Source organism: Mustela nivalis, assembly GCF_964662115.1.
Source record: "Mustela nivalis genome assembly, chromosome: 15".
In the NCBI taxonomy this organism is placed as follows: Eukaryota; Metazoa; Chordata; class Mammalia; order Carnivora; family Mustelidae; genus Mustela; species Mustela nivalis.
In genome coordinates this window covers 37246233-37272882 of record NC_139034.1, presented here as the reverse complement: position 1 = coordinate 37272882, position 26650 = coordinate 37246233, and the positions used below count along the sequence as shown (strand labels likewise).

Here is a 26650-nt window from a genome sequence, read left to right as displayed (position 1 = left end):
TAGGCTGGGACACCTCTGGTTGCTCATCGCCATCTGGTACACCTGGGCAGCTTCTTGGAATAGGAACACTCAGTGTCTGCATCCTTTACAAGAGGTGCCTTTTCCAAACAGAAGTGGGATATGAACACTGGGGACCTAAAACCCATGACCCAGTGTCACCTTTAAAGGGTTTGTGCAAGAAATAAGACACTAACACAAAACTATTTTCTTCTCAATGTTGAGTAGTTTTGTAAGACATAAAAACAGGTCAAAAGTACAAAAGCAAACAGACTTGATTACCTGTGGGGATATGGACAAGTCTGACAGCACTATCTGTTGTATTAACATGCTGTCCTCCTGCTCCTTTGGCTCGAAATGTATCTATCCGCAAATCCTTCGGGTCCACCTTCACATCTACCTAGAACAAAAGGGAATACGGAAGTCAATTCTACACTCAACAAACACTTAGCTTTTTTTTAAAGATTTTAAAAATTTATTTGTCAGAGAGAGAGAGAGAGATGGCACACAAGCAGGGGTGCAGAAGGTAGAGGGAGAAGCAGACCCCCTGCCAAGCAGGGGACCCAATGTGGGGTTCGATCCCAGGTCAAGATCATGACCTGAGCCAAAGGCAGACACTTAACTGACTGAACCACCCAGGCGTACCAACAAATACTTTAATACTAAATTTATCTCAAGATTCTTCAAATAAACTGTGTTGTTGTTCTAAGTCACAGCCATTAGACTAAAAAATAGCGTATAACAATGAAAGAACCATAAATTCCCTATATTTGACACTGACTTTTGATGCCATGAGATCACTGAGTTTATGCAAACTTTCAAGTTTCAGCATCCATCATCCCACAAAGCCACAGGATAGAAAACATACTCTCTCTCCCTATATACATACATATAAATATATGTATGTACATATGTGTGTATGTAACTGTGATCCTCATTATTCCCTGATTCTGTACTTGCAAATTCACCTACTTCATTTGTTCCCCCAAATCAATTACTACAGCATTTTCAAAGTTGCCAGAGAACTTGTGTAGGGCAGCAAAAAATCCAAGCTGTCCTATACAGGCACATGCCCAACTGATGCCCAACAAAGTGACAGTTTGCTTTCTTTTTTCAGTCTGACCAGAGAATGAAGACAGGAGGGGGCAGAAAAGATAATACAAGAAGCTCTGGCTCTCGGGTCAGTTGGACAGGGTGTGAAACCCAATTCTGGCATCTATCTGTTAGTAAAGTGGCCTCAGGCAAGTCACCTAACACTTCTGAACCTCATTTTCTCTTTCTAAAATAAAGAAAATAGAATCTATTCTAAGTAGCCAGGTGGGTTACTTTCCTTGGTTTTAAAATTTCATTTATGTATTGGGGCACCTGGGTGGCTCAGTGGGTTAAGCCTTTGCCTTCGGCTCAGGTCATGATCCCAGGGTCCTGGGATCGAGCCCCACATCGGGCTCTCTGCTCAGCGGGGAGCCTGCTTCCCCCTCTCTCTCTGCCTGCCTCTCTGCCTACTTGTGATCTCTCTCTCTGTTCAATAAATAAATGAAATCTTTAAAAAAAAATTTCATTTATGTATTTATTTGGATGGGTAACTTTTAAGATTATAATCAACGCAGACTCATAGATATAGAAATCTATATATAGGTATATAAACATATGTACACCTGCATATGCACACACGTGCGCGTGCACGCGCGCGCACACACACACACACACAATTTTCCCTAGGGGAAATGATGGTTCAGTATTTGCTAAATCAGCATTTGCTGAGACTTTACAGAACATAACCACCGTGAACAATGAGAACCAACTGTGTGTGTGCAGTGATTAGTGGACTGAATGGAGGCATCCAAAAAGATACGTTCACATTCTAACACTAGACCCTTACTTGGAAAAAGAGTTTTTGCAGCTGTAATTGAGTTCAAATGAGATCATCCTGGGTTATTCAGACACATCCTAAATCCAATGAGAAGTGCCCTCAGACAGGTAAGGAGAAAGGATGAGAGGAACATGTGCATTCAGAGTTATACAGCTTCAAGCCAATGGCCACCTGGAGATACCAGAAACTGGGGGAGGCAAGGGAGCATCCCTCCCCCACCCAGAAGCTTTGGAGGGAGCACAGCCCTGAAGATACCTTGAGTTTACACTCCTGGCCTCTAGAACTGTTAGACAATAAATTTTTATTGTTTTAAGCCCCTATTTGTTACACACACACACACACACACACACACACACACACACACACAGAAAAACAGTACAAAATATGCTGTTTTTCATGAGAGAACTAACATCTTATTTCACATTTACCATTCATTTGTACGAATGACAGCAAGTGTGACTCTTTGTAAAGCACAGTAGTAACGGGGTCAATTTTACAATCTACTATACAGCATGGTTATTCTTTTGTTTCCTCTAAAATGAATACTCTACTGTGGGGAAAAAAAAAAGTATTCAGCTTTTTAAAAATATGCCAGTATTTAAGACTACCTTAAAATTTCAATAAACACTAAAGAGATGAACAGCAATTTCCCATTTTTGTGGTTACAGTATATTAAGTAGTTATATGGCAAATATATTATATGTCATATTCTCCCAAGTGTTACAGAAACTACCTAATGACTGTTGGGAAATTCTGAACAAAGAGCCAGTGACTTAATAGTATACAAAGAATTTTAAATGTCAATTAAGAGAATAAGACTTTGCTCTTTTATGAAAAGCAAACTCTACCACATGGATTTAATTTCCAAGAATATGAAAAGAATAAGGGGATGGGTGAGAACAGTGGAAGGAATAAGGAGTTAAGAAAGACAACTTAAGGGGCACCTGGGTGGCTCAGTGGGTTAAAGCCTCTGCCTTTGGCTCAGGTCATGATCCCAGGGTCCTGGGATTGAGCCCCGCATCAGGTGCTCTGCTCAGCCGGGAGCCTGCTTCCCCCCCACTGCCCCCATCTGCCTGCCTCTCTGCCTACTTGTGATCTCTGTCAAATAAATTTAAAAAAAAAAAAAATCTTTAAAAAAAAAGAAAAAGAAAGACAACTTAATAGTTTTGATTTCTGAGAGACATAAACGCTTCCATACAACAAAAATTAAATTAGATAAAAGAGGAAGGAAAAATCAAATCCTAATATTCAAAATAATTACCATAATGATATCATAACCAAACAGAAACACATTATTTCTGTTGGTCTTTGAACACTGCGTTCTGACTATGCTTTCTTGGTGGACTATATTCTAAGGACAGAAATCTTAAACATTGCTCAGTAGTTTACGAAGTAATTTTTTAAGTTTTTATATATGCTATATAATAAGGAAAAAAGTAAACACATTAAGTGATTAAGAAATAAAACTTTTTACTCTAAGTGGGAAGAGATATAAATACAAGATGGTGAGGGGGGAAAACTCCCTGTAATGTTAAATTTGAGTTGGTAATAATAACTTGAACTGGTGCCTATGTATCTCCTAGCTCTGTCCACTGTGAAATCTAAACATAAGCAGACTTTAGTAATAATGAGCATACCTAGTACCTAGACCTTGATTTCTGGGTACATTTCTCACCAAAAAAATGAGATCTGACTCCCAAGTCTGAGGGCAGAAAGGCAGAAGGTGGGCTTAGGATATCTAATTATACCAGAAAGCAAGGGTATGCTTAAAAATTGATGGGGTCATTGCAAAAGGGACTCCCCTAAAAAGGCTACTACTGGCCAAATCAGGGACAAGTTTGAACATCAAAAACCATAGTAATTATAACTCACACAATTTAAAAAACAAATATGTAAGTCTACAATGAAGTCAACAGATGAAATAATACTGAGTTTATGATGAAGTAAAATAAGAGAAAGCAAGCAAGAAGGAAGGAGAGAAGGTAGTAGGGAGGAAAGTTGTTGACAGAAAAGAATGCCAGGTAACAAATATAGAAGAAATGACAGAGTTACAAAATCGCCATCTTCCACCCCAAATGAAATAACTGATTCAGGCAAAAAAGATCACTAATGGATGTTACGATTATGGAAGAAAAGTTGGAAATAGGCTATTATGTATCGCAGGCATTGCTCAGTAACTGCAAAGAAAAAAAAATACACTTTTACAATGGAGCTGATTTTGTGGTCATCTTCACTGAAAATCGGACAATTTCAGATTATGTGCCTTCTGATAAGACGCAACATGAATATACACCTGTAAAGTATTCCCGCTCAAAACCTGTGACCTGAATGCAATGGGATAAAAGGACAAGTTGAAGAGGACCAAGAGGAATCAAACAGATCCAGAATGTGGGACACCCTACAAGACGAAGGCTCCAGACTCTTCAAAAAAATAACGGCATTAAAAAAAAAAAAAAGTTGAGGGCATTGGATGGCTCTGTCAGCTGAGTGTCCGACTCTTGATTTTGGCTCAGGTCATGATCTCAGGGTCATGGGAGTGAACCCCACACAGGGCTCCATGCTCAGTGGGAAGTCTGAGTTCTATAAGCCACTCTAGTAAATTACTGAACCCAAAGAAGAGGTTGTGGAAACCTCTCAATTCATAGTGACTTGGAGGAAAGCACAGGTGACAAGCTGGACTTGTGACTAGCCTCTGAAGTAGGAGGGAAGAAAGTGTTGTAAGGCTGAACTCTTAGCTATTCCCCAGTAGACGCTGTCAGAACTGAACTGACTTGTAGGATACCTAACTTGGTGTCCACACAGAATTGAAGAAATTGCCTGGTGAGAGAAAAAACTTGACACATTTATAGTAAAGAAGTATTTTGTGAGGAGACATGCATAGGAGTTTTTCATAGAAATATTACAGACTTGTGTTTGATTTTCATAGCTAATAGTATTTTTCTAATAACTGATCCAATTTTATTATTGATGTTATACAAAGGTCTCCAATCTATTGGTTCCTGGGGACAAGTGGATAATCCTTAGTGTCTCATTTAATCCCTACAGAAGAATTATGGGGTTGGGACGCCTGGGTGGCTTAGCTGGTTAAGTGTCCAACTCCTCATTTCGGCTCAGGTCATGATCTCAGCAACGTGAGATTGAGCCTCGAGTTGGGTTTTGTGCTGGGCATAGAACCGGCTTAAGATCCTCTCTCTCCCTCTGTCTTTCCCCCACCCCAAAAAAGAAAAATTATGGGGTTGAGCTATTTTACCCAATTTACTTATTTATTTATTTCTTAAATTTTTAAGTTCCAGTTAAGATACAGTGTAGTATTAGTTTCAGAATTTTGGGACTCATCACTTACATATGTTACCCAGTGCTCATCACAAAAGTGCCCTCCCTAGTGCTCATCACCCACTTAGCCCAAGCTAAGTAGCCCACCTACTTCCCCTCCAACAACCCTCAGTTTGGTTCTCTATAGCCTCTTTTACAGTTTGCCCTCTCTTTCTTTCTTCCTATGTTTATGTTTTGTTTCTTAAATTCCACATATAAGTGAAATCACATGGTATTTGTCTTTCTCTGACTGACATATTTCACTTATCATAATTCCCTCTAGCTCCATTCACGTTGCTACAAATGTCAAGATTTCATTCTTTTTGATGGCTGAATAATATTCCACTGAGTATATGCACAACTTCATCCGTTCATCTTCTCCTAAGAACATGTCCTATTCTTAGGAGATGTTAATTGAAGATTTGAGGGATGAAGTCTCACAGTGATTGCTATATTATTCATAGTTATTTTTTAAAAAGTATACATACACACACATATAGGAATCTAGCAAATGTGGCAAAATATAAACAGGTGTTGACTCCAAGTGAAGGTTATATAAGTTTTTAGAGTGGTATTTTTCCAATTTTCTGTATGTTTAAAATTAAATTTTAAAAAGTTAGGAAAAAAGATAGAGGCAGTATGGCTGGCTTCAATAAGACACTGACCCCATACAGATATTCTATCACTGATTTCAACATATTACCTGTGGAAATCATATATTTTTTTTTAAAGATTTTTATTTATTTGACAGACAGAGATCACAAGTAGGCAGAGAGGCAGGCAGATAGAGAGTGAGAGAAGGAAGCAGGCTCCCTGCTGAGCAGAGAGCCCGATATGGGACTCGATCCCAGGACCCTGAGATCATGACCTGAGCCGAAGGCAGCGGCTTAACCCACTGAGCCACCCAGGTGCCCGAAATCATATTTCTTAAGATAATACTTAAGCAAGAAGATCTGAAAAGGTTTGTGAATTCTATTTTATGAAGAGAACTGGCTTCTAATTAAAGAAAACAAAATATCTTGGTCAGGCGTAAGAAGGGCAACTTTACCTGGGGAAGAGTTAAGGATTTCCCAGTAGAAACTGCAAAGTTCAATGTGAAACCCCAAAAATCAGTTTGCTAGAAGTTAAGCTTCCTCAGCACAATACCTACTACATGAGAGTAAGTTTTCAACGTGTGCAAGAAGTTACCTCATCTGGCTGAGGGAGGATGATAACAGACATGGTTCCTGTGTGAATGCGCTGCATCCTTGACGACAGGCCCACCTCAGGGATTCGCTGAACTCGGTGAATGCCACCTTCATACTTCAGATGCTTGTAGACACTCTCACCAGAAATTCGGGCAGCTGCGTGATGCAGCCCACCTAGGAACAGAAAATCCAAAAATGAAAGGGATCTGGATCTTAAATACCTTTAAACTCAGGCCTGAATGCAAGTACAGAGCCAAAGACGAGAACATAAAATAGGTACAAAATGATCTTTTCCCAATGTCAATGTAGTCATATAGAAAAGGAAATATACCAAAACATTATTTATGCTTACCTCTGGGTAACAGAACAACAATATATTTTTTTGTTTTACTTTTTATACTTTGTTTCTAAATTTTCTATAATCAGCCAAGTTTTTTTAATAAAAGTATTACTAGAAAAAAAATACTGGGACATTTTCTGCATTGAACTGCCCTCTGCAACCTTAGGCTGATATGGTATCTATATATAAGAAGGCTCAAAAACATAACAATTTAATAATGATGGCAAACTCTATAGGTCCTCCCAAGTTCTCAAGAGTCTATTGAAATTTAGCTCTTGCTCATATGTGGTGTGACAGTAAGCTCCTCCCCCGCACCAAATCTTAATGCCTAAGCTAGTTTCTTATTGGACATATTTTTTTTAAAAACGCTTTTATTATAAAATAACTCTTTTATTATAAATATTATATTATAAATCACATTATAATATATAATATAGATATTATATATATTTCTAATATAAATTATATATTATAAATATTATAAAATAACTCTTTTATTATAAAATACAGACATAAAAAAAATCACATGAATCAAATGGTTTAGTGACCACAAGATCAAGAAAAAGAACTTTGTCAGTCACCCAAAAGCTCTCTCATGTGCCCCTTCCCAGTTACAATCCCTTCCTTTCTCACAAGTAACTATGATCCTGACTTATTCCTGCTACAATTTTATTACCTAAATGTGCTACAGTCTAGTCTTGTCCATTTAAAAAAGTTTCACATCCTCTTTAAGTTTATTTATTTATTTTTGTGTAGTAATCTCTATATCCAATGTGGGGCTCTAACTTATGACCTCAATATCAAGAGTCAACCAGGTGCCCCCTAGTCTGATGCCTTTTAAAGCTCTTCATCTATACATGTTCATCACCTACTTCTTTTGTTCTTTCCAACTTATCTCCTGAGGAACCTGGATGTTGACCTGTAAAATTTCCCACAGAATGCATTTGCCCACTGCATACTCTTGGTACAATTAATTCACCTATCTTCCGCCCTCTGTTCTGGCTACAATTTGGCAGATGGATCCAGAGACCGGATCAGACACCAGCTTGAGCTCCTTGGCAGGACTACAGGAGGCACATAATGACTGTTTTCTTTCTTTTTATGGTCTTGGCAGCCTTTGATGTTTAATGTATCATGGGTTATAAAATAGTGATAGTCTAATTCTGTAATTTCTTTGTCAGGTTTTAGTAGCTAAAATACATTGATAAAGGACATTTCCCCTTGTCTACTGGTTGATTACCCTGTGCTAGAGTTATACAGAAAAGGCAGGATAAATGCTTGATTTTGTTCCTTTACCCATTTTACCAGTATCTGTGTTTTGCAATATGAGTTAGGATTAATCACCTGCAGATGACTATTTTTAAAATATCATTATGAATTCAAGGATCTGAACACATCTAGCATGCTTAAACCAATTGCAATTATTATGATTAAAGTTCAACGTATCCATCTTTGGCCTGCAGGAGCCTCTTCAAGTTAATTTCTGAGTTCTTTTTGACACACCTCTTATTACGGTATTATTCCAGGATTATCCTGAACTATTCTTGCCCCAGACCAGAAATCAGTGATCTCCCCAAGAAGTCTTGGTTCCTTTCAGAAATAATACTTATTTCTTTTTTCTTTTTTCTTTTTTTTTGCCTCTTCCCCGGCTCATGTGCTCTCTTTCTTTAATTTTTCTTGAAGAAAAAAAATTTGAGATCACTTAGCTCGGAATTCCTCTCATATAATGAAACCTACTGCACAGGCAGGTATCATCTGGCCTTCAAGTAACCTTGTAGGACCTGGGGCTCATGGAATCAGCACAAAAATGTTGATATTCTGGTTACTGTTTCTGTGAGTAATAAACCATCCTCCACCTCTGACCCATGAAAGTGTGGCATGCTAACTTGTTAGCTTGCGAGTGGGGTAAAATCTCAGACCATTTGGAGTTCTTGACTACTGATATTTCCAGAGTAAATTCAAGACGACAGCCTCTTCTCTATCACTCTGTCTTCTATACCAAGAATCTGGTTCTCAACGACAGAGAAGATACTACAATTAGAATATCTCCTAACTACTCATGTACTTTATTCCGCAGTACACATACAACAGTCTCAGAGTAACAATGCGAGTTCTGCCACAACACGATTACTAAAAACATTACAACTTTTTTGAATATGCTCTTCGTGTTCTTCCCCCATTTTTCAAATGGGTGTACTCAATACTGTCAGATCTTACAGTGGTTATATAGTGTATTCTTCCCTGCTTCTCCTCAAATAGACCTAGGTCTTTTTTTTTTTTTTTAAGATTTTGTTTGTTCATTAGAGAGAGAGAGAGAGCACCTAAGCATGGGTGGAAGGGTGAGGCAGAAGGAAAAGAAACTCCCTGCTGAGCAAGGAGCCCAATGTGGGATTTAATCCCAGGACCCCGGGATCATGACCTGAGCCAAAGTCAGACACTTAACTGCCTAAGCCACCCATGCACCCATACAGACTTAGTTCTACAGGTAGCCACATATTTGATGCTCACCCCATCCCTATGCCAAAACTTCATATTTTAGCTGTCTAAAGTCCTGTTTTCTAACAGATTCCCCAGAAAGGGACCATGGGGAAAGTGTTTCTTGAGTTCTTGCATATTGTTAAGTTTGTACCCTTATACTTGTAAGTTAGTTTCGTTGCTTATAAAATCCTTAACTCAAATTTCCTTAACTATGCCACTACTGCTGCTGCCACGTTCCTAATATGCTTCTAATGAAGACTCAGTGCTACAACATCGGATTTAACCCACTCAGTTTCTAAAGTCAGCATGATGGGGCACCAGGATGGCTCAGACAGTTGGGTGTCTGACTCTTGGTTTCTACTCAGGTTATGATCTCATGGATCATGAGCTCTGGCCCTGAGCTCAGCGGCGAGTCTGCTTCTCTCTCTCTCTCTCTCTCCCTGCCCCGCCTCTCACTCACATACACTTGTTCTCTCTCCCTCTCAATAAATCAATCTTTGAGGAAAAAAAAAAAATAAAGTCAGCATGATGGATAAAAATTAGGCATAGTTTTAAATTACTGTACAAAATGCCAAAGGAAGGTACCTTATCAGAGACTGACCTGTCTCTTAGTAAGTCCCACACAGCAGTGCCTGGGTGGCTCAGTTGGTTAAGCATCTGCCTTCAGCTCAGGTCAAGTTCCCAGCGTCCTGGGATCGAGCCCCATGCCAGGATCCCTGCTCAGTAGAGCCTTATTCTCCCTCTATCTCTACACCTCCCCCCATCCCCGCTTGTGCTTTCTCCCTCTCTGTCAAATAATAAAATCTTAAAAAAAAAGTAAGTCCAAAATAGCCAGTCCTCCAGCGGTAAAACAGGTTAATGTTTATCTTTTTGAACACCAGATAAAGAAGATGACAAGCATTTAGGGGTCAGGTGATAGGAAAAATGTAATGTTTACCATTCACACTCAGTATAGTCAAGATGGTCAATTCTGAAAAATACCTCAACACTGAGACAGAGTGAGGCCACAACAATAAAAATTTTCCACCTCGAAATCATTCTGTATTTTTTTTTTTTTTTAAGATTTTATTTAGGGGCACCTGAGTGGCTCAGTGGGCAAAAACCCCTGTCTTCAGCTCAGGTCATGATCCCAGGGTCCCGGGATTGAGACCCGCATCAGGCTCTCTGCTGAGCAGGAAGCTTGCTTCCCCCTCTCTTTCTCTGCCTGCCTCTCTGCCTACTTGTGATCTCTGCCTGTCAAATAAATAAATAAAATCTTAAAAAAAAAAAAAAAAAGATTTTTAAAATTTATCTATTTGACACAGAGAGATAGATCACAAGTAGGCAGAGAGGCAGGTAGACAGAGAGGGGGAAGCAGGCTCCCCATTGAGCAGGGAGCCCGATACAGGGCTCGATCCCAGGACCCTGGGACCATGAGACCATGACCTGAGCCAAAAGCAGAGGCCCAACCCACTGAACCACCCAGGCACCCCTCATTCTGTACTTTTAAAATTATTCCCCTCACCTCCTTTACCTACTTCATGTCCAGGGCACATATTTAAATTTATATGACCTGAAAGGAGAGGGCTGCTTTACTGTACAGATCACCAGAGCCAATCTTGGGTCGCCTAGGTTCAAATTTAAGCTCTTCCTCCTAGTTGTGTGCCCTCAGGCAAGTTACTTCATTTGTTCATGCCTCAGTTTCCTTTTCTGTAAATGGTAATTACAGTTCGCATAACAGTACTGCACACCTGAATGAGAGGCCATTCATACTGCAGATCACGTGAGTCGTACTTAAAGTCCTGTGTAAGCATATGACACAGCCTGAACTCAACCTCCCTCCCTCGAAGGGGCTATTGTGAGGAATAACTGAGATAAACACTCGCAGCATACTTAGCAGTGTTGATATTTACCGTCAGTAAGTATCAGTAGTGACTGGAACTGTATCATTGGCTCTCCTGGACCAGTTCAAGACAATGTGGGAGAGAATGACAATCAAGATCCCTGTAAATGGAAATTATGATGTAGGGCAGGAAAGTTGATAGACCTCTGAGGTAGAGGACAGCGAGGTGCACTGCTGGCCTTGCCGGCTCAGAGAAAACCGCCTTTGGTGGTCCTCATGGATGGGTATGGAGGAAAAAAGCATTTGTCAGATCAACAGCTGCACACCGGGTGCGAGGAGGTATGAATAGCTCAAGCAATGAAACCACATCTGGTACAGCAGCTGTAATGAGAATCACCGGTTGGCTGAGCTAATAGTAACCCACTGTCATTCACTGAGCTCCATCTACTGTCTTTCTAGGCCAAAGAAACAAGCTGAATGGGGATGTGGCAGGAATCACTAACTTTGCATTTTCCAAGTCCCTGATGCCTCAGTGGTGGCATTTATCTCTGCAACCTCTCTGGAAAGGCAAATTTGCTTCTGGTTTACTATTTTCCCAGGTAGAGGCAGTTCTAGTGGCTTCTACTTGGCCTTTACCACCATTAAGAGTTCTCCTTCCACAAGTCAGGAAAGAAGATGGGAATTCTGCTAGCTGCTCAGTGTATCTGCCAATTATGTACCCAGAACTGGAAAAACACCACAGGATGGGTTTGGGAGCCTGCTGGGCCCACTGAGAGCAGGACCTGAGCTAAAAGTCTATTCATCACGTGACTCTACAAGCTCTTTCTCTAATTGATGGCCATAGAGATGCTCTGGGTTTCCCGGAATTAGCATCAGTTCAGAGCCAGTGTCCAGTAGTCCCCGCAAAGTCTGGTTATTCCAATTTCTCTAAGGCATAGTTACCCTGGGAAAAGGTGACAGACCCCTTTTGGGAGGAGGCTGGGAAAAGGGTCAACAGCATAAATACTTGGCAATATATGGGGGTCCTTCCTCAAGGGGACCCCACCCCCTCTTTATTCAAGGGGTTTGGGCCTATCCACTGGCTCAAGTCTGAGAACTGACTGAGGGGCCATGGCTTATTTTTATGATTAAAGTTACATTTTTGTTCACTTGATCTAAAACTTTTCTGCTCATACAGGTAAGTGAGAATGTACTAGTCTTCCTACCTCTTTTACTTCTAGGGGCACCACAATCAACTAGCAAATGCCTCAGGCTGCAAAAGTCAGACAACTCCGATTGCTGCCTTGGTTCTGCCATCCGTGACAGTAACTACACTCATCTGGCCTTTGGCTGTGGACTGCTACCCTTCACCCCTGCCACCCTAAAACCCAATGACTTCCAGTACACTTAGGTTTCCCAGTTTAGTTACCAGAGCTCCTACTGTTGAGTCTGTCCCATAGAGAAGAGCCATCACAGAGCCCTTCAAGGATGCCAGGGTTCCCCTTACAAATTTATTTCTCACACTCATGGTAAGAAGTACGTCTTCTGGACACATAGAACTAACCATCATGTTACCTGAAGTACCTTTCCCTGAATTTAACTAGCAAGCAGAAGATAACAAAATGCAATTATAAACATCAATCTGTTGGGAGGGAAGAGATACCAGAGCATTTCATAGAATCCCTTTAACTTGGAAGAGATTTCAATTTGTCAGATGCCAGGTACACAGAATAACAAAGCGTCAGACCTACGTTACATACCCAGAGCTATCGCCCTCCCCTGCTGCCACAAAAACCATCCTGTAATCATTTAGCTTGGACTATTCATGGAATACTTGAATACTGTCCCTATCTGTACCTCCAACCGCAAAACTACAAGGCTCTAAGTCACCTGATGCGTGAATTTTTGCCTGAAAGTATGTTTCTTTTCAACCTTAGCTTTTAGTGCTGTATGAATCTGAGTTCTTCTCCATTTCAATTAAACATTAAAATATATACACCTATTATTTAGTAAGCATATTTTATAAGATAGGTGTTTTTCACCTCTTCTCTATGTTAGACCTTCTATTCACATATTTTTCTTCTCCTGATTACAAATAGATCAATTTTTATATATTATTTTCTAATTTTAATGAGTAGAGGTTTACTCCCAATCTTTCTTTCTTTATTTATCAGAGAGAGAGAGAGAAAGCATGAGCACAAATACGGGGAGCAACAGGTGGAAGGAGAAGCAGGCTCCCCGATGAGCAGGGACCAGATACGGGACTCAATCCCAGGACCCAGGGATCATGTCCTGAGTTCAGGGCGTGAGCCAAAGGCAGATGCTAAACTGACCCAGCCATCCAGGTGTCCCTCCTAGTCTTTAGAGTAAAATATTTAAAGTTTCCCTTCTTTAAAAAAAATAGTCCTTGAAATTTTTTTTTTTTATTAAAAAAGGGTTTTTTTTATTTTTTAAGTAGACTCCATGCCCAGTTTGTATAGCCCAATGCAAGGGCCTGAACTCCCAACCCTGAGATCAAGACCTGAGCTGAGACTGAGAATCGGATGCTCAACCAACCCAGCCATCTGGTGTGTCTCCTGCTCTTTTTACTTCTTAAAGTGCCTTTATTTTATTTTGCCACTAGGCCAGTCTATCTATAAGAAAGGTTTCCCAACCACTGTCTAGGGATTGTTCAGGCTGCTCTGCATCCCTGGAACCAGAAACTCTTCCTGTTATTACTGAGCTCATCCTTCATTCTTAAAAGCTGGATTCAAAATATCTGAGAGAGGTCACTGCTGACATTTGCCACCATTCTCTCTTTCATAATGCTGTACTTCTAAAGACTTTTTTTTTTAAAGTAAGCTCCACACCCAAAGTGGGGCTCAAACCTACAACCCCAAGATGAAGAGACACATTCTCCACCAGCTGGGCCAGCCAGATGTCCCAAAATGCTGCTGTTCCTGAAAGCTTCCTGAAAGTTGAAACTCTCTCATCTCTAGCTTCCATAATATTATACTGTACTCATCCTTTTCCTGCTTATCTCACTCCTCTCTTTCTTTTGCCAAGAGTCAATCTTTCTCAATGTGGCCATTACATGTAGGTAATTACATGTAGGTAACCTACAATGTAGGTTTTGGCGCCCTGAATATTCCTTCTCCCTAGCCTCTCCCTCACATAATCTCTCAGTGTCAGATACCATCTTTGGGTAAGGGCTACTGAATCTCTCTCCCTCATTCTGGTCTCTCACCAAAGCTCTGCTGACACAACTTCAGCCTTTACTGGATATTTCTAAATGGGTGTTCACAATAACCACAGAGTTAGTCATTCAAAAACAACTTATCATTTTTTCTTCCCATATGGGCTCTCTCTCCAACTTGAAAGAATATCACAGTCTTTCTGGCTAGGAAGATCAGGATCCCCATGGCTCATCTTGTCTGCATTAGAACAGACTACTAGGATGTAGTGTGGTACTGGATCTGACAAACCTAAGTTCAATCTCGGGACTGCCATTACATACTGTGTGGTCTTGGATCAGTCACTTATTCTCTAAACCCAGCTCCTCATTTGTAAAATGGGACTGATACTACCTATCTCATAGGGCCGTGAGGATCAGATCACCTACACTGTATGCAGGACACAGGAGCAAGCGCGGGCCCGTCTTTTGTCTGCTCTTCCTGTGAAGGTCTGCCAAGGTCTATGCCAGGTCTAAGTCTTAGTCACACCTGGATTGCTCTAGCAACCACTCTGCACTTCGCCTTAAATCGAACCTCTTGGTCCATCCCGCACAATGCTATCTAATAATCTCCCTAAGATATGTATTTATCAAATCATGTGCCTTTTTAAAAAAATAATTAATTTATTTATTTGAGAGAGAGCAAGGGAGCAGGGCGTGGGAAAGCAGAGGGAGAGTCTGAAGCGAACTCCACACTGAGCACAGAGCTGGACATGGAGCTCCAGCTCACAACCCGGAGGTCATGACCTGAGCTGAAACCAAGAGCTGGAGGCTTAATGGACTGCAGCAACCAGGTGCCCCCAGATCATACGCTTACTGATAAAATCTTCAATAGGTCGTTACTCTCTAACAATCAAGGCCTGTTCTGCTTTTAAGGCTGTTCAAACTATACCCCCTGGAACTCATTTCCTATGTCTTCCCATCACATACTCTCGTTTCTCTTCTGATCATATGTATCTTTCACCTTTTACTATGTCTTCCTGTCACAGATATGCTCTGGGTAGACTGGCTTCCTAACATTGCCCTATACACACCAAGATCTCTCCCACCACCATGTGGTTGCTCTGGTTTTTATTTCCCTCTTCTCTCAATTCCCTCTCCTTGACCAGTGACCGTATTTAAAACCTGTACCAAGGGATGCCTGGGTGGCTCGATTGGTTAAGCATCTGCCTTTGGCTCAGGTTGTAATCTCAGGGTCCGGGGATCAAGTCCTACATTAGGCTCTCTGCTCAGTGGGGAGCCTGCTTCTTCCTCTCCCTCTGCCTGCTGCTCCCCCTGCAGGGGGACTAATAAAATAAAACCTGTACCAAGCACAACTTACTTATTCTAGATAGTAGCTTTCATTTTTCTCTATTGTTTAACTTACTTTAATCCCCTTTCCCTACTTTATTATTGGGTTTCAATGTATAAGCAAGAAGAAACAAATTTTCATATGGCTTAAAAGAATAAGGAACAAAGATACTATCAGATGTTCTGATTTAACATAACTGAGTATTTAGAAGTTTAAGGACTTCAGGTGCGTAGGTGACTCACTTTAGTGTCCTACTCTTGGTTTCAGCTCAGATCATGATACCAAGTTCCTGGGATCGCGTCCCACATTGGGCTGCCTGCTCAGCGGGGAGTTTGCTTCTCCCTCTGCCCGCCCCCAACTCATGTGTGCTCTCTCTCTTGCAAAAATAGATAAATAGAATCTTTTAAAAAAATAGGACAACATAGTTCTAATCAAGATCAGAGATAAAATAATTCTCAGCATCATCTATGGGCTAAACCCTCAAATATTCCTACCATAATCAGCTGGTGTATAATTCAGGAGTTCAAATTTCCAGTTTTTATAGCTTGAATAATTCTGGTACATATCAAATATTTCCCGAGTAAACTGTTGGCAGATATCACCTAAAAAAATACAAAAAATATTCAGTCAGCACAGATTGTTTTAAAGAAAGCCCTTCTTAGGTACAGGCCCCCTGGGAAATAAGGAGTAACTGCTTCCATAGTGAAACATAACTACTGGACTGTTAAAGTTATACAGTATCAAACCAAGGTAAAATTTAAGTGTTTTTTTAGATCATTTAAGATAAAATTATTTAACTGACCTCCAGTAGTTCTTCCAGATGTCACCTCTAAAATAACATCATTTTTGTCATATTTCTCCTTTGGCACCAGACTCTGGAAAAGCTGAAAAAGGAAAAAAAGATCAGCATTTGTATGTATATTTTCCATGATTATACTATTGCTTGATTTTAGACAAAAGACCTCCAAACATTAAAAAAAAGTCAGTGATTAACAAAATTATATAGTATCCCAATGAGATCTAGTCATTAAATGCTACAATAAGTAGACTGCATTAGAACTAAAATAAGTGATCAATTCATGCTAACAATGGAGTTACTTGTCAGGGTATTCTCCACAATGCTATCAGATTATCTTAATTTTCTAAAATGCCCAAGTTTAGATCAAAGTCCGGAGCGTTCCATTCATTTTTTTTCAGATTTTGCCTCTTATTAGCTCTAAACAGCAACTTCTTTCATCTAATGACGATGTGAAGCTTTGAAAAGTCTTCACTTGGAGAAAATGAGGCCTGTTCACATATGACTGCGTATTTTCTCCTGCCACAGATGACAGTTGGCCCCAGGTCGTGCCCTCTGTTCTCAGTAGAGCTGTTCTGCTTAAGGAATATATTGAGGACTCCCAGGATAAGGCTGAAATGGTTTCTGAGTTGTGACAAAAAAACAAGGGGCTTCCTAATAAAGTAACTAGTTTCCTTCTAAAGAAGAAAAGGGAGGCAATTTTATTTTTTATTTATTAGTGAAACGTTTTTCAAATCAAACTACCTACCGGTCATGACTCTCCCTACTGCCAATTTTTGAAATACTCCATCTCTGTTAGAAATGGTAATCTGTGAGAGGGAATATCAGACCAAGAGCGACAGTCTTTCTGCCTTTGACTTGCTGGTTATATCAGTGATAACAGTAACTGATACCTCTACCTCATTCCTCTCAACGAGCCCCTGTATGGAGTCCCAGAGTAGGGGGCCCGAAGGCAGGACAAGGGCAAACAGGACAGAAGGGAAGAAACTACAGATGCTATACAGCCCTGTGGTTTTCACTGCCTTTTAGACAAATCATCCATTGAACTACAAGGAGCTAAAGACTTGGTATGAACCAACTGTGTCTGTACCTTTGGAATCACTCCACTCTATACAGAAAGCAAATTTTCGATCCTTAATTAACACAATCACTATGTACCACTCCCCTTTTCTAAGGCTTAGAAACTAAATTCTTCCTCTTGTTAGGTGATTCTTTAGGTGAACTAAATTTCTTTACCAGCATCTGCCGCCTTGGCTGGCAAGTTAACAGCTTTGGAACATAATTGCTCGTGGAGGTGAGGGGGGAGATGATGTTTTATTTTCTGTCATTCCAGTCGGTTCAACCTCATTCTGTAGCAAATTACAGTACTAAACCCAGCTTACTCATTCACCATTAACAAAGGTTTAATAAACTGGTGTTTGGAAAGGACTTTGAACACCAAAGTATAGCCTCGTAAAACAGTATTCTTTTATAGTAACATGATTGAGCAGTTTACCTCCTAAAACATACCTCACTGTGTAACACATGGATTTTTTGAGCGATAGTTTCCCTCTCTTCCAATGCAAGTTCTTGTAACTGCTTTTCATCTTGTTTATTTAGACCTACAAACCATCAACAAAAATTGTGTTTTTAAATACAGGAAAACTCTTATATAGCTAGCTAATTTCTGTTTATAAATTTTATTTCAGTTGTGAAGGAGGGATTATACAAAAGGTCAGAATAGTTGGAGAATATTAAATTAATAAGTACTTGTGAAGCATGTCTAAAAAAACTTAGTGTGTAAGGAAGTATGTATGATCATTGCCCAAAAGTTTATGATTTGAATATCTAAAACTAATTACAGAAATCAATGATTAATAAAACAAGTCTGAAAAAGGACTGGTTAATTAAATATAGACCCAAATAAGGTAAGTTTTGGAGTAAACTGGAGTGACCACATCTTGTCTTAAAGGTAGCAGCCATTACTCAGCACACCGTGGTGTAATCCGGGAGGGCTGAAGCCTCCATTTTCTTCCCCTCAAAGTCAGAAATAAGAACTCTTAGAATTTTGAAATCTCTTGAAATATTTATACCTAGTGAACACTTTTTAAAAGCACCATGTAAGTCAAATGAAACAACTCTGTAACCTCTGTTTTATGGAAACAATTGTCCTTTTCACATCATTTCAAGAGAGAAAGTTAAAATCCTGGAACTCCCAACAAAAAAGCTAACAATGAGAGATAGTAGATCTTACGACCTTTGACTCCATTGCTCTGGATACCTAGACTTCATTTGTTAGTGGTGATGCTTGCCAGCTGATGTAGAAATGTTTGATTCTTAATAGCAAAGAAGAAAACAGAAATAAAAAGTCCTATTTATAAAACAGGGAAGGCTCTTGAAACTTCTTCCCTGGTCATGGAAGTCATTAACACCTGATGGGACTCTATTCCTCATTCATACCTTCAACATCTAACACTTATTATGCACCAGATACTCTGCTAGTTGTTGGAGACATAGGGATGAATAAAATGTGGTTCCAGGCCTTAAGTCACTCAGTCTGGTGGGAAATAGGACATGTACACATGAGTACAGTATGGGATAGGACAGTGCCATGGAGGCACAAAGGAGGGGGTCTAACCCAGACCTTAGCACTTGAGGAAGGCTTCCTGGATAGATGTCCTCTGAACTAAATTCTAATTACAGATCATCTGTTGCAGAATTGTAATATCACTCATGGCCCCATATCATGTACTTATGCCACAAATGGACACTAAGCAGACATTACTCCATATAGGTACCTACTGTGTCAAAGATATCAGAAAAACCTGATATGCAGTCACATAAAATTATTTTTGTGGCCTTTTATTATTTTCTGATGTCTGAAATCTAACCTAATTCAGTTTCATTATATCAAGAAAAATTTGAGAGTCTATTATATCCTATGTTCAGTGTTGCAGGAAATAAAAAATGAGTAAGACACAGGCTCTGTCTTTGAGAAACAGATAATGAGGGAAGTGGCAGAAATTAAGACAATTACATAAAGGTTCAAAATTCAAAACAGAAAAAGATAACATTTTTGTTTTACAGAGGGGACTGAAGCCAAAGTATGACATCCAAGCCATACTTTATAAGTGAAATAAATTTTAACAAGGTAAAATTGGTGGGTAACAATTTGTTAAAGACAGAAATGGGATGATGTGTATATTCAGGGAACAGCAAGTTATCTATTTTTCTTGAAAGGTTTGCATATGCAAAGGGAATTAATACATTATACAGAGAGGCTGGTGTCAGTTTTCAGAAACTTCTTTTTTTTTTAAATTTTTTTTTTTATTTATGAGAGAGAGAGAGAGACAGCACAAGTGGGGTTTGGAGAGGAGCACCAGGGAGAGAGCGAACCAGACTCCATCCCAGGACCCGGGGATCATGACCTGATCTGAAGGCAGATGCTTAACTGACTAAGCCACCCAGGGGCCTTTCTGCAAAGGCTCTTAAATACCAAATCGAGAAATTTATATTTATAGGCAACGGGAGCTACTGAAAATTTTGAGCAGGGGAGTAATCTGATTAAGGTTGTCCTTGGACTGGGAAAGCCTGGAAATGGCACAAAAAGTTAGGAATGTATCGTAATTATCCAGGATGAGCTATAATAAAGATATAGGGGCACCTGGGTGGCTCAGTGGGTTAAGCCGCTGCCTTCGGCTCAGGTCATGATCTTAGGGTCCTGGGATCGAGTCCCGCATCGGGCTCCCTGCTCAGCAGGGAGCCTGCTTCCCTCTCTCTCTCTCTGCTTGCCTCTGTCTACTGTGATCTCTCTCTGTCAAATTAATAAATAAAATCTTTTAAAAAAAAGATATAAATTAGCAGAAAGAATAGAAGGGAACTCATGAAGGGTACACTACAGAGGCAGAGGCAGACTCTATTGGAACTGGACTCATGCAGTGCATAAGACAGCCTGTGGAATCTCACTAAGTCCAAATCCTTGCTCCTTGCCTGATTGGCTGAGTGACCTCTGACATTTTAAGCTCTCAGTTTCTTCATCTATAAAATGGGGACATTAATAATAATTCCTATCTCATAAATTATTGTAAATACTCAAATGAGATAATATTTTAAATACTTAGCTTAGTGTCTGGCACATGGTAGGATAGTAAATGTCACTTTTATCACTGTTATTACAGAATAGCAGGACTTTAGACCTAGGAGAGACTTCGGAAACAATCCAATCCAATCTCAATAATACTGGTGATACAATGTATACACCACTGTATAATGGTGATACAATCAAGGCTGAAAGAGATTATGTCAATTTAATTTAAAAACATTTAGTAAACTCCTATTATATGCAAAGAACCTTCCCCAAACTAATGGATTACAAATTTGAGTGGCATAATGCAAAGAGAAAAAAAAAAAATCCTCATAAACATAGTGAGAGACTCATGGTACCACGAAGAGACGGCAGAAAATCCAGGACTTCACAGTTATAACTGTGACTGGCCTTGACATCGTTTAACATCTCTAACACTTAATGGAACAGGATGGAGCACAGAAGTTTAGAAACTAAGTGCCTGTAGTACTATCTGGATAAATGCTGAATCCCAGGTTAGTCCACTGTGCCTTTCTCTCAACTTCAGTACATTTTGATAATTTTTGTATGAGAAAAAATGTTAAGGTAATAAGCAATATTAAGAATACCAAAGGGGGGGGACGCCTGGGTGGCTCAGTTGGTTAAGCAGTTGCCTTCGGCTCAGGTCATGATCCCAGCGTCCTGGGATCGAGTCCCACATCGGGCTCCTTGCTCAGCGGGGAGCCTGCTTCTCCCTCTGCCTCTGCCTGCCACTCTGTCTGCCTGTGCTTGCTCTCTCCCCTTCTCTCTCTCTGATAAATAAATAAAAAAAAAAAAAAAAATCTTAAAAAAAAAAAAAAAAATACCAAAGGGGCACCTGGGTGGCTCAGTGGGTTAACGCCTCTGCCTTTGGCTCAAGTCAGGGTCCTGGGATCGAGTCCCACATCAGGCTCTCTGCTCCGCGGGGAGCCTGCTTCCTCCTCTCTCTCTGCCTGCCTCTCTGCCTACTTGTGATCTCTGTCTGTCAAATAAATAAATAAAAAATCTTAAAAAAAAAAACCAAAACTAAAAATAAACATCTCTCACATAGATCAAAAAATTAAAGGTAAAGTTAAAAAATTGAACTCTCAGAAGAAAACACAGATGTACTCTTTGTAACCTTGGGTTACACAACAATTTCTTAGCTATGACACCAAAACCACGAGCAACAAGAGAAAAAAAGATAAATTTGACATCATCAAAATTTAAAAATTGTGCCACTTAGGGGTGCCTGGGTGGCTCAGTCAGTTAAGTGTCTGCCTTCGGCTCGGGTCATGATCCCAGGGTCCTAGGATAGAGCCCTGCATCGGGCTCCCTGCTTGGCACGAAGTCTTGCCTCTCCCCCTCCCACTCCCTCTGCTTGTGTTCCCTCTCTCTGTGTCAAATAAATGGACAGGATCTTTAAAAAAAAAAAATTATGCTGCTTCAAAAGATAACCCATAGAATTGAAGAAAAGTTTTGCATATCATATATCTGATAAGGAATTTGTGGCTATAATATAAAGAAGTCTCACAATTCAATAACAGGACAAATAACTCATTTTAAAAATGAACGAAGGATCTGAACAGTCATTTATCCAAAGATGAGATACAACAGGCATATGAGAAGATGTTCAACATCATTAATCAGGGAAATGCAAATCAAAGCCACAATCAGGTATCATTATACCCACTAGGATGGCTAGAATCAAAAAAGTGTGGGGTAAAAATAGTGGAGCCACTTTGGAAAACAGTCTGATAACTTCTCAAAAGGTTGAATGCAGAGTTATGATAGGCAATTGTAGCGCCACTGTTCATTACAACCCACAAGTGGAAACAACTCAATATCCAGTAAGTGATGAATGGATAAATAAAAATAAAAATAAAATAAAATAAAATAAAATAAAAATAAAATGTGGTAGATCCATACAATGGAATGCAGTTCCGCAATAAAAATACATTAAGTACAAATACATACTACAACATAGATGAAACTTGAAAATATTATGCTAAATGAAAGAAGCCAATCACAAATGACATATTATATGACTCCACTTACAATACAATGCCTGAAATAAGGAAATCTAGAAAATAGATGAGCTCTTGCCTCGGGTTGGCAGGGAAGGGGGAATTGGGACAAGTGGCCACAAGGTGTAGGGTTATTTCTGGGATGATGAAATAATACTTGGACCCTACATGCCCTTTGCTGGGGTAGGAACTGCATTTTTGTGTCTCTGCTACATACGCAGGACCGTGCTCAGGAAAGTCCTGCTCAATAAATTAAAGCTTCTGTAAAGGTTAATATTCAGTCGCCCAGACCCTAAAAACTTCTTGGCAAGCACCATGAGGAGCTCAGTCTCCTAATAGTTGATTTCCAGTAGCCAAAATACATCAAACACACTGAGTAGATTCTGTCTTCTCCAAGTACAGAGTGCAGCCATTCTAGCCTTTTTAAAAGACTGTGTTCAATAAAGGTTTAACCTATAAAATCAATCACATTGTTTACACACATATTTTTTACCTACTTTTACACATTGAATCTAATTCTTCAATTGCTTGCTCAGCCTCCTGAATTTCTCGGTAAATGGCTGTAAGTGGCGCCAACTCAGCATGCCTTCGATTCAGGGACTTCCGGTCCCCTTCATTCACAGACACACGCTGCAAACAGTCGTCAAGCGTCCTGTATTCCTCATTCAGGTCCTCCATATATTTCTGTAGTCCTTTATGCTTCCACAGCATCTTGGACTGATGACAGTATCTCCTGGGACAATTCTTATTTAACAGAAGGTGGAGAATGGGATTCCTGCTTTGTCTAAAAATCCACAGCCTTGTATCAAGATGGATCTGCATAAACTGATAAGATTGGGAATGGAGGTGGTACTGGTGGGGACCATTAAGAGATGAATGTCTAAAAAGCCAAGCACACAGGTGACGATTCATCTCAGCATCTGAAATATAATAAACACAATCTGAAAAAAAAAAATCAGCTCTACAAATACGAAAACTGGAAGGAGGCTCAAGAAATCTTGTTCAGTTTATGGGCACAGCCAGCTCTAAACACAATCTGAAAATTCAAGTAACCAATAAAAGGAAAATAATTCTTCATACCTCTGAGTATAACATATTAAAATAAATGAAGATAACACAGTTTTCTATTCACTCAATGTATATAATTAACGATGGCAAATGAGTAGGAGCATAATTAATAAATACATCAACAGGCTGGGTTAAATGAGCTACTTTCTAGGAGGTATCCAGGATCTGGAATTAAGGATGTGAACAAGCACTTGAAAGGTATGAAATAATCGTGCAAGTTTTAGGTGGTTCACATATACATAGATTTCTAAAGCTCGAAGGAAATATTAACTGTTTTCTTGTCTAATTCTTTAATTTTAGGTATCCAGATGTCCAAGGAAATCAAGTAACTTAATCATGATTATTTACTTAGCCAGACAGAGGCAGAGTTTATACTAGAATGTGGTCTGCCTGTTCAGAGCTCAGTGTTTTCCATTTTCAATTCTGCAGTCCGGTGCTTCCCTTTCAGCTAAGATCCTCAAGGAGGAAAACTTCAGATATTAACCGATAAAGAAAGTAGGTCTGGTTAAGAGGGGACAGTGGCAATATTTGTATTAAGTGAAAAAAGCAGAATGGAAAACAATATAACCTAATCTTAATTAGGTCTTCAAAATTTTCTATGATATATGATATACAAGGAAAGTAAGTAAACAGAATATTTTGGGGGGGGGGGGACCTAAAAAAGAAACATACCAAAATGTTAAAAAGATGATCTCTAGTTGTGGATAACTTTTGCTTGCTTTCTGTTTTTTCTATGTTTTGGGATTTTTAATTTTTCTATTCACACAGCATGCATTACTGTCACAATCAGGAAAAAATAGTTACTTTAAAAAATGACAACTTAGGGCGCCTGGGTGGCTCAGTGGGTTGAGCCGCTGCCTTCGGCTCGGGTCATGATCTCAGAGTCCTGGGATCGAGTCCCCCATCGGGCTCTCTGCTCAGCGGAGAGCCTGCTTCCCTCTCTCTCTCTCTGCCTGCCTACCTACTTGTGATTTCTCTCTGTCAAATAAATAAATAAAATCTTTAAAAAAAAAATGACAACTTAGGGACACCTGGATGGCTCAGTTGGTTAAGAGGCTGCCTTCGGCTCAGGTCATGATCCCAGCATCCTGGGATTGAGTCCCACATCTGGCTCCTTGCTCCGCAGGGAGCCTGCTTCTCCCTCTTCCATTCTGTCTGCCTGTGCGCTCGCTCGCTCTGTCTGTCTCTGACGAATAAATAAATAAAATCTTTAAAAAAAAATTACAACTTAGGTGAAACCGGCTGTGTACACTAATTTCCTGCTCTTCACCTCTCTAACAGACATAATCAAAAGCTAACAAAAGCAGCTTTATTAAGAAAGGGGGGGGGATGATAAAGTATTTTAGTAAAAACACTTGACTCCTGAAATTCTGAGGTTCCAAGTTGAAGTGAGGGTCAAAATTTTATGATAATCAACCTTTATCGTCTCCAGTGTTCCTACTATGCTAGGAGGTGCATTCATGTAGCAACTCATTTGATCATTCTAAATCAGCTAACTTGAATATCATAATGTCCTAGAAACTAAAATATTCAGTGTGGTCTCCCAAACATTCAGATTTTGCAGGATTCTGCTAATGCACTTTAATATCTGAAGCCCATTTGGAAAAAGACTGTGGAAGAATGCGCCAATGCCCAGCAGCCACACGTTACTGTCCTTCAGAAGTTCCCGTGTCTTTACATCTAGTCTCAAGCCGATCAGAGAAGTGTGTCCATCAGAAAAAATGGACAAAAGGTTGACAAATTTATGTTACAATACTTTTAGCTAAAAAGTCCACCCTCGAAACAGCAGAATGAGTAACTCTTAAGGTCTTGAACCTCAATGTTCTGAGAGAACACACCCCCCTCCCCTTAAACCAAGACGTTTACTCGCTAGGGTTCCCTAAGCCTGAGCACGGCCCGTCCCTCCATCACCCACCCCAGGAGCAGCATTACTCGAGTACTCTAGTAACAATTCTCAGGTCGGCAGGTCAGAAGGGACACTGTTCTTACACGCCAGAACAACACGTGTAAGCCACACTCTGTCACTCAGTATAAGGAGGGATCCTATCGAGACAACATGGGGGGGGGAAAGGAGGTGGAAAAAATACTTTTGGGGATCAAAAAAAGAGGAAAAAAACAATTGTGAGTACCTAAGAAAAAGAAGGAAGGACGACAGCTTTCCTTTCTGAAGCCGGAACCTTCTGGGACCTGCTACATTTCAGCCCGACACACACTGACTCCCTTTCACATCCGGGTCACTCCTTCCGGGTTAACGCTTGCTCTCAGCTTCTCTTAAACAGGCGTCCTTGGGCGTGCGTAACAGCGAACAGGGGAAACCCGAGAGAAAAATGACAAATAGAGAAAGAAAAATAAATAAAAAGACAAGGCAATAAAGAAAATCCCAAGAGATGACTACGGGCGGTACTCATCCGGAGCCGGAGCCCAGGGCGCGGGTTCCCACTAGCTAGGTAGGGTGGGCGGTAGCGGAAAGTAGAAGGAACTACAACTTCCGGGAGCTCCTCCCCGGGAATCCTGGGAGTTGTATTTTGTGCACAGGCTGGCCGCCAAGCTCTGGGACAGAAGCGGACTTCTGGTTTCACAGAGGCAAACACAGGAGAGAGAGCTCTACGATTCCGATGAGGAGATCAAGATTTACAATATATTAATAGGAAATTACAAGAATTTTTTTAAAAAGATTTCTTATTTATTTATTTATTGACAGGCAGAGATCACAAGTAGGCAGAGAGGCAGGCAGAGAGAGAGAGGAAGAAGCAGGCTCTCTGCCGAGCAGAGAGCCCAATGCCAGACTCGATCCCAGGACCCTGAGGTCATGATCTGAGCCGAAGGCAGCGGCTTAACCCACTGAGCCACCCAGGCGCCTCTACAAGAATTTTTTTATATGTAGAAGTTATATAACGGAGCCACTAAAGCAGTGGAGTTTCTTTCTTTTTTCTTTTTCTTTTTTTTTTTTTTAAATTTTTGTTTTGTTTTTAAAGCAGTGGTTCTTTGATTTTTATTTATTTATTTTTTGAGGACTCCCTTTTCATCATCCCCAGATTTAGGGATTCTACGTGGTTTTTTGTTGTTGTTGTTGTTGTTATTTTCTTTTTCGTTTTCTATTTTTACCCTTTATGGGATTCTGCACGTTAGTAGTTGTACTTTCAGCTTCCACGGTTCGAGAAAATACCTAATAACTAAAGGAGGATATAAACTTATATTTCTAAAAATCGTAA

The 26650-nt window shown here is 40.0% G+C and overlaps 1 protein-coding gene across 6 annotated transcripts in view; it reads right to left on the bottom strand.

The window, feature by feature from the left end:
• Nucleotides 1-26650, bottom strand: part of MTRF1 (mitochondrial translation release factor 1) — a 71924-nt gene that overhangs the window by 24756 nt on the left and 20518 nt on the right. Inside the window, exons 1-7 of one of the 6 annotated variants that reach the window (XR_014303482.1) lie at nt 25568-25891; nt 22868-23290; nt 17793-17884; nt 16290-16371; nt 15982-16089; nt 6368-6540; nt 280-397 (exon numbers count right to left, since the gene is read on the bottom strand). Coding sequence is in view for 5 of the 6 variants with exons in the window: in XM_082701368.1 (XP_082557494.1) it covers nt 280-397; nt 6368-6540; nt 15982-16089; nt 16290-16371; nt 17793-17884; nt 22868-23282 (988 nt within the window). In the remaining variant the exon portion in view is untranslated. Of the gene's footprint in view, nt 1-279; nt 398-6367; nt 6541-15981; nt 16090-16289; nt 16372-17792; nt 17885-22867; nt 23291-25567; nt 25901-26650 lie in introns of those variants that run through there. The other 5 variants (XM_082701368.1, XM_082701371.1, XM_082701369.1 and 2 more) reach the window with 5 other exon arrangements.